Source organism: Geotrypetes seraphini, chromosome 5 (assembly GCF_902459505.1).
Source record: "Geotrypetes seraphini chromosome 5, aGeoSer1.1, whole genome shotgun sequence".
Taxonomy (NCBI): domain Eukaryota; kingdom Metazoa; phylum Chordata; class Amphibia; order Gymnophiona; family Dermophiidae; genus Geotrypetes; species Geotrypetes seraphini.
This window is the reverse complement of record NC_047088.1, coordinates 253,902,195-253,916,160: the sequence shown is the minus strand read 5'-3', so window position 1 is coordinate 253,916,160 and position 13,966 is coordinate 253,902,195. Positions and strand designations below refer to the sequence as shown.

The window sequence follows — 13,966 nt, the reverse complement described above, 5'->3', positions numbered from 1 at the left end:
TCAGGCCACTCTGGATACTCAGAGCATTTCTTCCCTGAGAATGAGGCTATTTTAGACTGATGGTCCATTGTACAGGGACGAGGTGTCAGATTTAATCTGTTTACTGTCCCAAAGTGAGGCGTCCCTGGTGGGAGAAGCAGTCTCTTATATGGAGGACTTGGAGGCAATATTAGCCATTGACCAGGGAGAAGATCCCTCCGTTTACTGTCTCTGCATTGCTCAAGAGTCCCTTTGAGAACTAAAGATAGACCCTCCACACACCCTGCCCTCCCAGTGTTCTCTTCTGAGGGGAACCGGGCTCAACCCACATCTTTTCTGTGACACCTTGACATGAGGATCCTAGTCACAGAGCCCCGGAGACTGCTGAAGGTTCTTTGAAGATTGCTAAAACCATGACAAAGCTGTATACATGGATCAGGAATTCCAACAAATGTTTGCTATGTGAAAGGTAGATTCCCTGCCAAGTGAAGGAGGCATAATTTTAAAGGATCCACATGACTGCAGAGTGGCTATGGTCCTCAGGAGGCGTTTGAGGTTCTAGCATTAGGGATTAAGGTTGCTGCCATGACCTTCTTTGTGGTAGGCGCCTGACATGCCAGGTTACGAAATCAGAACCTGGGTTGTCAAGTGCACCTGTTGGACGATTGGCTCATCAGAACACCATACCAAATGGAAGGAGAAAAGGTGGTAGAAGCAGTTGTGGAGATGCTCTAGAGTCTGGGATGTATTGTGAACTTTTGAAAGAGCCACCTAGTTCTGACACAGTCCCTGGAATATATGGGGGTCTTATTCAACATGGGAGAAGGTCGAGTCTTTCTTCAGAAGCATGCAGGCACCTCGCTTGTTTTTCCAATTTCCAGATCATTTATAAATAAGTTAAATAGCACCAGTGCCAGTACAGATCCCTGTAGCACCCCACTGTTTACTCTCCTCCATTGAGCAAAAATGACCATGTAATCCTAACCTCTGTTTTCTATCCGATAACCAATTCCTAATTCACAACTGTACTTTGCCACCTAGCCTATAAGAACATAAGCAGTGCCTCTGCTGGGTCAGACCTGAGGTCCATCGTGCCCAGCAGTCCGCTCATGCGGCGGCCCAACAGGTCCAGGACCTGTGCAGTAATCCTCTATCTATACCCCTCTATCCCCTTTTCCAGGAAGAAATTGTCCAATCCTTTCTTGAACCCCAGTACCGTACTCTTCCCTATTACGCTCTCTGGAAGCGCATTCCAGGTGTCCACCACACATTGGGTAAAGAAGAACTTCCTAGCATTCGTTTGAATCTGTCCCCTTTCAGCTTTTCTGAATGCCCTCTTGTTCTTTTATTATTCGAAAGTTTAAAGAATCTGTCCCTCTCTACTCTCTCTATGCCTTTCATGATCTTATAAGTCTCTATCATAACCCCTCTAAGTCTCCTCTTCTCCAGGGAAAAGAGACCCAGTTTCTCCAATCTCTCAGCGTATGAAAGGTTTTCCATCCCCTTTAACAGACGCGTTGCTCTCCTCTGAACCCTCTCGAGTAACGCCATGTCTTTCTTAAGGTATGGCGAGCAATGTTGGACGCAGTACTCCAGATGCGGACGCACCATCGCCTGATACAATGGCAGGATAACTTCTTTCGTTCTGGTTGTTATACCCTTCTTGATTATGCCTAGCATTCTGTTTGCCTTCTTAGCGGCCGCTGCGCACTGTGCCGTCGGCTTCATTGTCATGTCCACCATTACCCCCAAGTCCTTTTCTTGGGTACTCTCATTTAATTACATCCCTCCCATCGTATAGTTGTACCTCGGGTTTCTGTTTCCCACATGTAATACTTTACATTTCTCACCATTGCTTCATCTGCCATCTCGTCGCCCATTCCCCTATGACTCTTTAATTTTCTCAGGAGCCTTTCAGGAGCTTTGTCAGAAACTTTCCGAAAATCTAGATACACTACGTCAACCAGCCACTTTTATCCACATGTTTATTCACGCCTTCAAAGAAGTGAAGCAATTTGGTGAGGCAAGATCTCCCTCGGCTGAACCCATGCTGACTCTGAATCAGTAAATCATGTTTGTCTATGTGTTTTACAATTTTATTTGTTATAATTGTTTCCACCATTTTGCCTGGCACTGAAGTCAGGCTTACCAGTCAATAGGCAGGAAGGCACCAAGAGTGCTTCGCTCCGGCAGGTGACGAAAACATTGTTTTGTTGGGCAGAAACACACCTGCAGGCAATCTTTACGACACACGTGACTAGTGTGGACAGTTTTCAAGTGGATGGTCTCAGCAGACAGACCCAGGAGTGGTTGTTGTCTCTGATATCATTCCAGGCCATTCTGAGATGATGGGATCATCCAATGTTCGACCTCATTGCAACTGCAAAGAACAAAAAGGTGATTCAGTTATTCAGCCGAAGATACAAACATGGAAGTGCAGGGCTAGACGCCATGGTTCAGTCTTGGCTAGAGACTGGGATACTGTATATGTTGACCTAAGAATATTGATCGATGGGTTTTACTTTAACTTGTGAGGGTACATGGGATTAAGTAACTGATATAAAATTGAAAATTTATCATTAACCACTTAGGGCTCCTTTTACTAAGCCGCGCTAGCGAGGTTAACGCACGCGACTTTTCATCACACGCTATCCCACATGCTGGCCAAAAACTACTGCCTGCTCAAGAGGAGGCGGTAGCGGCTAGCGCGTCCGGCGGTTTAGCGCATGCTATTACGCGCATTAAACTGCTAGCGTACCTTTGTAAAAGGAGCCCTTAGTAGTTTTATGAAATGTGATACATAAAATTTTAATAAATTATGTGCAGTTATAATCTTAGCACACTTAACATATTTGAAAGGGCATTAATATTTCTTTTTGACATACCTTGTAGTATAATAATTTCAACAGAGGTCTTAAAAATAAATACAAGGAAGGCATATCTTGTATAACATCTAAACAATTTTCCTTTTTTTTTTTTTTCATTGAGAGTAAATGAAAACATATCTTTTATGGTAAGATACATGTTACCTCTTGACAACATGATAGATGCCCACAGGTGGTTGTTATAATGTTGTTGTTTTTTGTTTGTTTTTTTTGGGGGGTTGAGAGTGTCAATGTGTTAGGTTGTTTGTTTATTAATGCATTTGTGTGTGAACTGCAGGCTGCATAGATTTTTGTGATATGCAGGATATAAATGTTTTTAATAAAAATATATCAGATAATAAAAGTGTCCTGTTCCTCCCGTTGCAGGCTGACCTCTGCATCCCTCGGTTGAATGAAGGGGATCAGGTTGTACTGATCAATGGCAGAGATATTTCAGAACACACACATGATCAAGTTGTCATGTTTATTAAAGCTAGTTGTGAGAGACACTCGGGGGAGCTTCTATTACTAGTGCGACCTAATGGTAAGTGATTTGTATGTAGCTTCTCTATTCTTAGCCCCTTGCCCTGAGTCCAGATTTCTAATTAATTTTACAAAAACACTTGATGTACAGTTAAAGTATTTCTATATAGATTTTAATTCAGATAAAAATGTATTCAAATAAGCCAGATCATTTTACATCTTGTTACATAGTTAAGATTTACTTCTACCCAAATTCCAGCAAAGAAAATGGTTGGGTTAATCAGATTGGAGTATATGATACTGTAGTTGTCATTTCTTTTTTTTTCTGTGTAAGTTTTTTATTGATTTTTTCACATATCAACAAGTGTTATAAATTTTCCATACATTTATCTTAACAATACACTTGATATCTCTATAATGTATTTTATATAAACCATATTTTATATTATTTTTCTTATGAATTTATATAACATATATATTGTAATGATTTTATCAATTATTATTTAATTATGAACTCTTTTCCCTCCCTTTATCACATTAATTTCTCATAGGACTATCATTCATTCATTATGATATATTTTTTATTATGTATAATAAAGAGAATAAATTCTTTACCCCTTCCCTCCCTCCCTTCTTTAACCATTATCTTATTATGGGAAAAAATTAAAATCAGTCATTGCAAAAATCTGTTAATGGTCCCCAAATCTTCTTGAACTTATCCATATATCCTTTTTGTGTTGCAAATGTACGCTCCATCTTATATATATGGCAAACTGAGTTCCACCAAAAATTATAGTTCAATGTGTCATAATTTTTCCAATTATGTGTAATTTGCTGTACTGCTACTCCAGTCAATATAAATAAAAGTTTATTGTTATTTGATGAAATTTGACTTCGAGCTCTCATTGCAGTACCAAACAAAATCGTATCATATGTCAAGGCTATCGGATTTTTTAACATCCTATTAATTTGAGGCCAAATTGATTTCCAAAATATTAATATGAATGGACAATAGAATAAAAGATGATCTAATGTCCCTGCTTCAAGATGACAATGCCAGCATCTATTAGACTTAGAGCTATCTATTCTATGTAAACGTGTAGGGGTCCATAAAGCTCTATGTAAAATAAAAAACCAAGTTTGTCTCATAGAAGCTGACAATGTGCATTTTAACCTCCAAGACCAAAGTCGTGGCCATTGAGATGCATTAATCTGATGCTTAATCTCAATGCTCCAAATATCTCTAAGACCATTTTTTTTCTTTTTCTTGTCATTTCTAAAAATGGTTTAACCCAAGATATGGGGGAAAAGGTTATGTGTATAGTTTTCCTCAACCTTTTTCATAGAGATGTAAATAGAGAGAGACACTAAAAACACTTTAATATTTGCCCAGTTTTTATACATTTTTTACGGTATGCAAGTATGTTTCTAAAGGTTTTACATTTTTATAAGTAAAATAATTTGTTTATTGACTTGATATTTCTACCTTCCGTAATAATATGAAAGTGGCTTGCATTCAAGAACACTGAGGTAGACTTGTCTTTTCCACCCCAAGGGTCTTGTAACTTGGATACATTCCTTCAGTCAACTGGAATAGCATGGTGACAGAGAAGATGAAATTTGTTCTTACCTGCTAATTTCCTGTGCTTGTTTTCTACTAGACCAATCTAGACCCACCTAGGAAGATGGTGGTTGATAGGCATTCCTTCCTGGTCAGTAGTATACTATTGTATTCATGATTCTGTCTTATCCTTGCACAGAATTAATTTTATTTAGGAATTGTTTGCTGGTGTGTTATATTTTGTCCTGGAGATTGTATCTTCTTGCAACAGCTTTGACAATAGAATACTGTCAAATTCCAGAGTTGCACCATCCCTTATATTACTGCACAAGCCATGGTCTCTGGCTCTGTCTGCTGGTAGGGCAACATAACCTATTGGTCTGGTCTAGCAGGAATCAAGGAAAGGAAATTAGCAGTAAAGAACAAATTTCACTATAGAATTTACCTTTGGAACTTCAGGCAGTGTACTCATCACTGCTGCTTTTCTTGTATTCAAATGGAGGCAGGTACAAAGTAGATGCTGGGAAATACATGTGGTGATTTGAAAATATAATCAGGTTGAATTTTTTTCCATGTATTCAAGTAAAAGTGTGTAAATATAATTTTCCTGCGAAGAGGGAACATCTTCAACCTGCATTTTAACTAAGAAATACGAGATGAAAGCCACCTTTTTGAGTTTGTCTTTTTTTGAAGGCTACAAATAGTGCATTTTGTTCAAATACATGTATAATACATGCAATATTCTTTGCACTTCAGTAAACATGTTTAGCATCACATGTTCTATATGCTTATACACAAATAAGTATGGATTTATGTAAACAATGGCTTTAATAACACATCTATATGCATGCCTACTGCAGCTGTTTACGATGTGGTGGAAGAAAAACTAGAGAATGAACCTGATTTCCAGTACATCCCAGAAAAAACGCCTTTGGATGGAGTGCATCAGGATGACAACGCCCTGAGAGAATCCATGATTCAACTGGCAGATGGATTGCACAGCGGGACTATTCTAGCTCAGTTTGATGTAAGCTAGTGCTTCAAAATATTGCTCCTTACCAAGAGCTGTATGTCTTTAAGGGTCTTCTGGAGGGTTGAAATTCCTATGGCATCTACATGCTATCTATTTCTGTATATTAGGACACAATTTGACAAATATACATGTATAAAAAGACAGTGTAGTTAGGAGCATTACATTACATTACATTACATTACATTAGGGACTTCTATTCCGCCTATACCTTGCAGTTCAAGGCGGATTACAAAAGAGCTAACTGGACATTTCCAGTGAAGTTACAACAGTTTTGAGCACTGTTTATATTTTGATGTTAACCTCTTGTTTATCAAGAGATGCCTCTAAGTCCATAAAGGGATGATTTTATAAATGTAAGCAGGTACTTTCTCTGTCCCTCATGGACTCAGAATCTAAATACCTGCAATAATATATGTAAACTGCCTTGGTTATAGCACAGAAAGACGGTATATGAAATCCATAACTTAATTATATTCTGTATCACAAAAATTGTCTATATCATGTTTGTTTAATTACTGCGTATTATATATTAATTGTCTGTATAGCTCTAATTGTCTGTATTTTGTTTGTTTAATTATTATGTATGTTATATTGTAACCTGTTCTGAGCTATCTGGGGAGGACGGAATATAAAATGAAATAAATAAATAGATATTCTTGTACAATCCCATTTCTTGTACAGTCCCAATTCCTGGACTAGTGGGCTATTTTCCTCTACCTGCCAGGACTTTGTAGGAAGCCTCAGAATTTAAGAGACTTAAACTCCTCCCCATCATACCTCATCACCGTGCCAGTATCCTAGCTCCTCAGACTTACTTCCTACAAGCCAGGTTGTAGGAATCTATTTTTTTCTACTTGTGTTTTATTTCACGTAGTTTCAGTATTTTGCATTTCCAGTTTTCGCCCTCATGCTGTAGAGGTTCCCTGCAGGGACATCCTTGATTGTGGAAGACCACAGATCTTTGGAAAAAGTCTGCTTCTAGGGGGGTTCCCTGCTTCTCAGTAAGCCCCCTAGACAGCCTGCACATCAGACCAGGACTCAGGGACCATTCCCTTGGGAGCTTGCTCACCCCAGGTTCATCCACTAGTGGGTAGAGTGCAGGGTGAGCGGTTCCATGGAGGTGTGACTAGGATCAGAGCCAGACTGCGTTCCTTTGCTTGGCATCTGTGCGGCATATCCGAGGGTGGCAGAGGTCTCTAGCTGGGGTGGTCAGGCCAGTGGAGCAGTCAGAAGACTTGAAATTCAGATTTCCAGTTCACTGAGGCAAAGGATCATCATGTGAGCTGCTTTCAGCGCTGTCTGTAGTTTTTCTCATTCAGCACATGTCACAGTGAGTACAGGCTGCAGTGTTTCCCTGTCAGTGGTGTCTGGTCAAAAGCGCGCCGGGACAAAGGCGTGCGCAGACAACTGAGCGCAACGCGGAGGCGCGCGCCGAAGTAAATGACTGTTTTAAAGGGCTCCGACGGGGGGTGGGGGGGTGAACCCCCCTCTTTACTTTACTTTACACAGATCGCACTGCATTGTGGGGGGTTTGGGGGGTTGTAACCCCCCACATTTTACTGAAAACGTCACTTTTTCCCTAAAAAACAGGGAAACAGTTAAGTTTCCAGTATAATGAGGGCGGTTACAACCCCCCAAACCCCCCACAATGCCGTCGCGATCTGTATTAAGTAAAGTGGGGGGGTTCCCCAACAAAACCCCCCGTCGGAGCCCCTAAAAACACTCTTTTTCTTCGGCGCACGCTTCCATCTTGCGCTCAGTTGTCGGCGCGCACCTTTATCTTCGGCGGTTTTGTCTATGAACCCCTATCAGCATATATTTCTGTGAGTACAAGCTAACAGCGTGAATCAAAGATTTTGGGGGGGGTTCTTAAAAGGGGGATTTTAGGTGGTTTCCCTTCATGCTTTATGCCCCCCTCCTTATCCCCCAAATCCTAAAATCTCTGTTTTTGAGGGTTCTCTGTGGTTTCCCCTGGCTATTTTTAATCAAAACAGGCCCTTAGTGGCCATTTTGGATTTTTCCAGATTTGATTTTAAAGTTATTTTTTTTATACTTGCCAACTTCATTTTTGAAAGAAAACCACATAGATGACCTTCCCAGGGCAGAATGTCATGGATTCATGCCTCATTTGCTGTCAGATATGTACTCCAACTTAGATAGTATATGAGCACTAGATAATATATCAATGTTTTATAAATTCTTTCTTAGTCCAGTTTCTTTACAACAGTGCATCTTAGGAATTCAGATATCCACCTTTATCGATAGATACAGGTGGTAGGATTCTTCATGATTCCAAGTACTATTTCCCAACTATTTACTTATTTCAATATTTTATATAAATATAATAAATAATAGACTTAGCTTATTCAAAGCTTGGAGGTGTTACCAGGCTTGGTGTGTCCTGCGACAGGTGGATCCGTCTCTCCGTTTGATTCCTCGGGTCTTGGAGTTACTGCAGAATGGCTTGAAAACGGGCCTAGTGGTAGCTTCACTCCATGTACAGATTGCTGATCTGTCGTTTATGGGCCCTCCTTCTCTAAGGTGCTCATTGGCAGCTCATCTGGATGTAGCTTGTTTTCTGCAGGGCACTCTGTGGCTTACCTGCCTGTGGCTTCCGTTGCGCCTTACCTGTCTGACCTGGAATCTTAATCTGGTTCTTCGCTTTCTGGCTCGTCCACCATATGAGCCTCTGGAGCAGATGCATCTGATGAATCTCAGGATTAAGACGGTCTTCCTGGTGGTATTACCTCAGCCCGCAGTGTCTCGGAATGCCAGGCCCTTTCATGCAGGGATTCCTTTCTGCATATTATGGATTCTACTATGATGCTGCGTACTGTCCCTTCTTTTTTTCCTCCCGAAAGTGGTTTTCGCTTTCAATGTGAATCAGGAAGTTCAGCTTCCTGCTTTTGCTTCCTCTGGGTCGAAGGAGCAGGACCGGGTGTTACAGTCTTTGGAAGTGCGTAGACTTTTATTGCAGTATCTGGAGGTCATCAACGAGTTTCGCCTCTCTGATCACCTGTTTGTTCTGGCGGGTCTTGCCCGCAAAGGTAGGCTGGCTTCTAAGGCAACTTTTACAGGTGGATTCACATGGCCTTTTCTGTGGTTTGTGTGGCAGCTGGAAAGAAGCCCCCCTTGCGGTGCAGGTTCACTCAACCAGAGGTGTTTCATCCTCTTGGGTAGAGTCGTTGGCTGTTTCTCTAAATGAGATTTGCAGGGCCGCTACATGGTCTTCCTTACATACTTTCACAAAGTTCTATAGGATTGATGTGGCGGCCAAGCAGGATGCTGATTTTTATGCCTCTGTTTTGACAGTGGGCTCATCAGTCCCACCCTGAATTTTCGGGACTGCTCTGTTACATCCCACTGGTCTTGGAATAAAGTGGTATTGTATTAAAAGGAAAGATTAGGTTCTTACCTTTGCTAATATTCTTTCTTGTAAATCCATACTTTATTCCGGGAACCTGCCACATTCTTTGCTGATTCATCGATTGTCTACCTTTACAAGTACTGGTAAGCTGGATTTCTGTTTTCTGACCAGCCTTTATTCTTAGTTGGGGGGTGGGTCCCCGGTTCAGGCTCCCCCTTACAGTGCATGCTGTGTCTCTCTATAGCACTATTTTGTCGTTCGGGTTTATACTATTTAAATGACCTGTCCTCTTGTTTTTCATTGTTGCTGTTTTGCATTTCTTGATATGAGCAGAATTGATTTACTTCTTGGGGAGTTCTCCCCATTCCCTTCTCTCTTGTTGTCTTCTGCAGATGTTCCTGGCTGCTTTTATACTGACTGAGGAGCTGGGATACTGGCACAGTGATATGGTATGAGGGGGAGGGGTTTAAGTCTCTGAAATTCTGAGGCTTCCTACAAAATCCTGGCGGGTAGAGGGAAATAGCCCACTTGTCCTAGAATAAGGTGTGGATTTACAAAAAAGAAGATTAGCAAAGGTAGGAACCTAATCTTTCAGTGGTAGGTATTTTTGTGCTGTATTGCAATATAAAAAGGGAAAACACAGCACACAACTATAAACTCGGAACAATTGGTGCCTCTAAATACACAATTTTTAAAATAAATGTATATTGATTTCTCATTGTGATCACAGTGGGATAAAGACAATGACATTTTTATTTGGATTTGTGTTCCACATTTCTGAGAATTGCAAAATTTGGCATTAAAACTGAGAAAATACAAACAATCATATCATACATAGTAATATCAAGTTGCCTTACAGGCATAGCATGTCGGTAAAAAAGATGAAACCGTGTCAGGAGAGACTGAATGGTTCAGGGAAGTAATCTTAAGGCAGAACATTTACTTAGAACCATGAATGTAGACACTTCTTTCCTAAACTAAACTTTAAGTTAATATACCGCATCCTCTCCATAAAGATAGAGCTCAGCACGGTTTACAGGTACTTTAATAAATGAGGGAAGAATATAATAAGAGTATGCTGATTGAAATCCTTATGCAGCATTCCATATTCCTATTCCCAAAGCTTCGGAAGCCATAAACGTGATGGAGAACTGGATGACAAACTTTAGGCTCAAACTTAATTCAGAAAAAACAACTTTCTTCGTTGCTTCACCACATCCGCTTGACACCAAATCACCATTATGTATCAATAAACTTAGTTACCCTATCCAGCCCACCATTACGATACTAGGTGTAACTTTGGACCAAATGCCTAACCATGAAAGACCAGGTAGACTCCTTAATCAGAAAGGGATTCTTTACTCTCTGGAAACTCAGATCCATTAAAGCTTATTTTGATACATCAGCATTCAGAACCCTAGTCCAATCCCTCGTACTAAGTCTACTTGACTACTGTAACATCGCTTATTTAGTAAGCTTAGCTTTGGACGCATTTCCCAAAAGAATATGCAACGTTTACAATTGATGCAAAATGCAGCAGTCAGACTGATCTTTGGGCTGAGGAAGTTTGACCACGTGACATCCTACTACCGGCAGCTGCATTGGTTGCCAATGGCGGCGCGCGTAAAGTTTAAATTTGCCTGCTTCTGCTTTAAAGCACTACACGGACTTGCCCCTAAATACATAACTGACCTTTTCTTCTTCTCAGCCAACAGACACAAGAGAAGTTCACATTCCAATTTCGTTTTCCCCCAGTTTGAGTTTGTAAACTGAAAAAACACCATGAACACCTTCTCTCACACCAAGCAGCATCATGGGGTAAAGACCTAGAACAATTGCTTTCGCCCACTACTTATGGGGAATTTAGGAAATGTCTAAAAACACACTTGTTCCTAAAGCATCTAGACAACTGATCCTCTCTTCTCTCTCCCCTCTATAGCGATTAACTTGTCCTTTTGATCTCTCTCTCCTCAACAATGAATTTCCTGTCCTATTAATTCTCTTTCTTCCTCCCCTCTTAAAGTCAATTCAATTTGTTACCTTTGCTTAATCTTCTGTAAACCGCATAGAACTTCACAGTATTGCGGTATATAAGCTGTTATTATTATTATTATATTTTATTTTTTTGGTTTTTTTAATTAAACTGCTTTTACCACTTTTTGATAAATACTGTATATACTTGAATATAAGTCGAGACCCCCATTTTCCCTCAAAAAAGGAGGAAAAATGGTTGACTCGAATAAAAGTTGGATGGCTTAATATTCAAGTGCCCTGCCCTGCCAGGCATTGCACCCAGCCCTCTTACCTCCCTCCCTGTCAGGTTTTGTACCCAGCCTCCTTCCCTCCCAACCCCTGTGAGTCTCTTCACCCAGCCCCCTTCCTCCCTCCCTCCCCTGTCAGACTCTGCACCCAGCCCCTCTCCCTCCCAGGTTCTGCGCCCTGTCCCTCCCTCCCTGCCCTGTCGTCTTACCTCCTTTGCCGATTCCTGGTTGTCCAGAGGTGCAACGGACAGGAGCGAGCTTTCCGCACACCTGCCCTACTGTTAACCCGGTTGGTGGTGGTTGCCACGAGATCCGGTTTCTTCTGCTACTGAGCGGCAATGAGCAGGAGCACGCTTTGGCTCTCCTACTTGACGCTGAGCGGCTTCTTGACTGGCTCCCAAAAATTCTCGTGATTCATAAGAATTCACGAGAGCCAGTCAAGAAGCTGCTCAGCGCCAAGCAAGGGTACCAAAGTGCGCTCCTGCTTGTTGCCGCTCAGCGGCAGAAGAAACCGGATCTCGCAGCAGCCACCATCGACAGGGTTAGCAGCAGGGCAGAAGTGCAGAAAGTTTGCTCCTGCCCGCTGCAGCTCTGGACCATCAGATATCGACAGAGGAGGACAGGGCAGGGAAGGAGGACAGGATGCAGAGCCTGGCAGTGGCCTGCAATAATTCTTGGAGGGGTCGCTGGCCCGAATATAAATTGGGACCTCAATTTTTGGGCCAATTTTTTGGTCCAGAAATCCCGGTTTATATTCAAATATATACAGTAGGTCTCGTGTATTTGTTTTAAGTTAGTAAGAACAATTTTTCACAAAAGTAAGCATTAGTATGTTGTACTTAAGGATAATTTGTAAAATATTTTAACTACACAAAGCCCTAAAATTTCTGAGTGGGGAATTAAGGTTATCAGGTGGCTTTGCCTCTCCTCCCCCCCCCCCCCCCCCCCCACCTTTCCCACTCTGGGAAGCAATTTCTGTCCTGGTTTTGCCCCATGCAGGCATGAAAATGTCATTCTTTAGCACTCTCCAGACCAGTAGAGGTTAATCTTTACAAATGGGTATATATCCAATCATGACCAGCAGGTGGAGACTGAAAACAAAACTGTGGGACAGTATATACTATACTCCCTTCTCTATTTCCCTCAGTCTTCTTTCAATCTCCAGCAGGTGTTGATGTGATCTGTACCCATCTCCCTTGGTAGGGCTGTTGGAATTTGTTTAGGGGGTTTATAGTCCCTGTTTTTGGCCGGACGGAGCTTGGGCGGGCCCTGTTTGGGGGTTCGTCCGACCTCGGGGGTGTCAAACCCATCGGGTCTCGAGCGGGGTCCCTCCCCCCACTTCCTCCACCTCCCCACATTTTTTTAGAGGAGCCTCAGCAGTAAGCCTTGCCCCCTAAATCAAGCAAGGCATATTGCTTCGAGAGCCTGTAAAAAAAAAAAAAAAAATCCTGAGGTAGTGCTGGTCTGGAGGGTTGTTTCCCTTTAAGAAAACTGTAAATTACTGTATTTTTTCATCTAACCGGCACTTTTTTATAGCTAGGTCGCGTATGGAGCAATGAGCACTTCTAAAGGGAAAAAGTGCTCATTGTGCTCCAGGTGCGAGGCACTCGCGGCCGGCCTGTGCAAGCGGTGTTCAGGCCGGTGCGGTGGAGGAGCTCTGTTGGCAGCGGCCGCAGGCGCCCAGAGCTCCCCGCCGATGGTGCCTCGCGAGTCGGCTGGGAGCAGTGGGGAAGCCCGGTCTTCCCCAACCGCCCACGGAGGGATTCCCCGAGCCGCCGACGGTCGGGTTGTTGGGGATTCCCTCTCAGCTGATGTTTTGACAGCTGATGCCGGCTTGCCTGTTTTAGCGGCTGGGACTGTTCAGGTTTCTCAGCCGCTACAGGCTATGGAGGGAGCTTTTTTGGCGGGAAAGTCGCCATCTTCTCAGTCTGGCCCCTCCATTTTGTTTTCCACCTCAGGTGACCTTCCCCCTGTATTGGAAAAACAGGGGCAGGTTTCTGCTGGGTCCCCTGCTGTGGCAGGGAGTCCCTTGGGACCCTCGGGGGGGTTTTTCTCCTGATTTCTTTTTTTCCTTGTGCAGAGCCTATTTTCAGGCGGCTGGGGGTCCCGGTTGCGCTCAGGGGGGAGTGGGGTTTCCTCCGCGCTCCCTGCGGCTTTGCCTCTCTCGTCTGTTGTGGCGTCCCCTCCTCCTCCTCCCTTGTCCAAGCGTTCGCGGTTGTCGTGGGACGAGGATTTATGGTCGGAGGAGCGTGTCGGTCTGGATGAGGACCTGGACCTTTCTGAGGATTTCCAGGACCCTCTCGAGGGGACGGCTGCTGGCGGCGGGTTGTCGGGTTTCCCGTCCTCCGGCGAAGAGGCGTCAGTGGTGCATCTTTTTCAGAGAGATGAGCTGCCGGACCTGATTCAACAGGTTTCTTC

General features: G+C 42.8%; 1 protein-coding gene across 7 annotated transcripts in view; it reads left to right on the top strand.

Moving 5' to 3' along the window:
- PTPN4 (protein tyrosine phosphatase non-receptor type 4) overlaps positions 1 to 13,966 on the top strand; it is a 272,694-nt gene that overhangs the window by 209,523 nt on the left and 49,205 nt on the right. For all 7 annotated transcript variants that reach the window (XM_033945428.1, XM_033945424.1, XM_033945426.1 and 4 more), the window contains 2 exons: positions 3,231 to 3,387; positions 5,748 to 5,914. In XM_033945428.1, the coding sequence (XP_033801319.1) occupies positions 3,231 to 3,387; positions 5,748 to 5,914 (324 nt within the window). The remainder of the gene's footprint in view (positions 1 to 3,230; positions 3,388 to 5,747; positions 5,915 to 13,966) is intronic.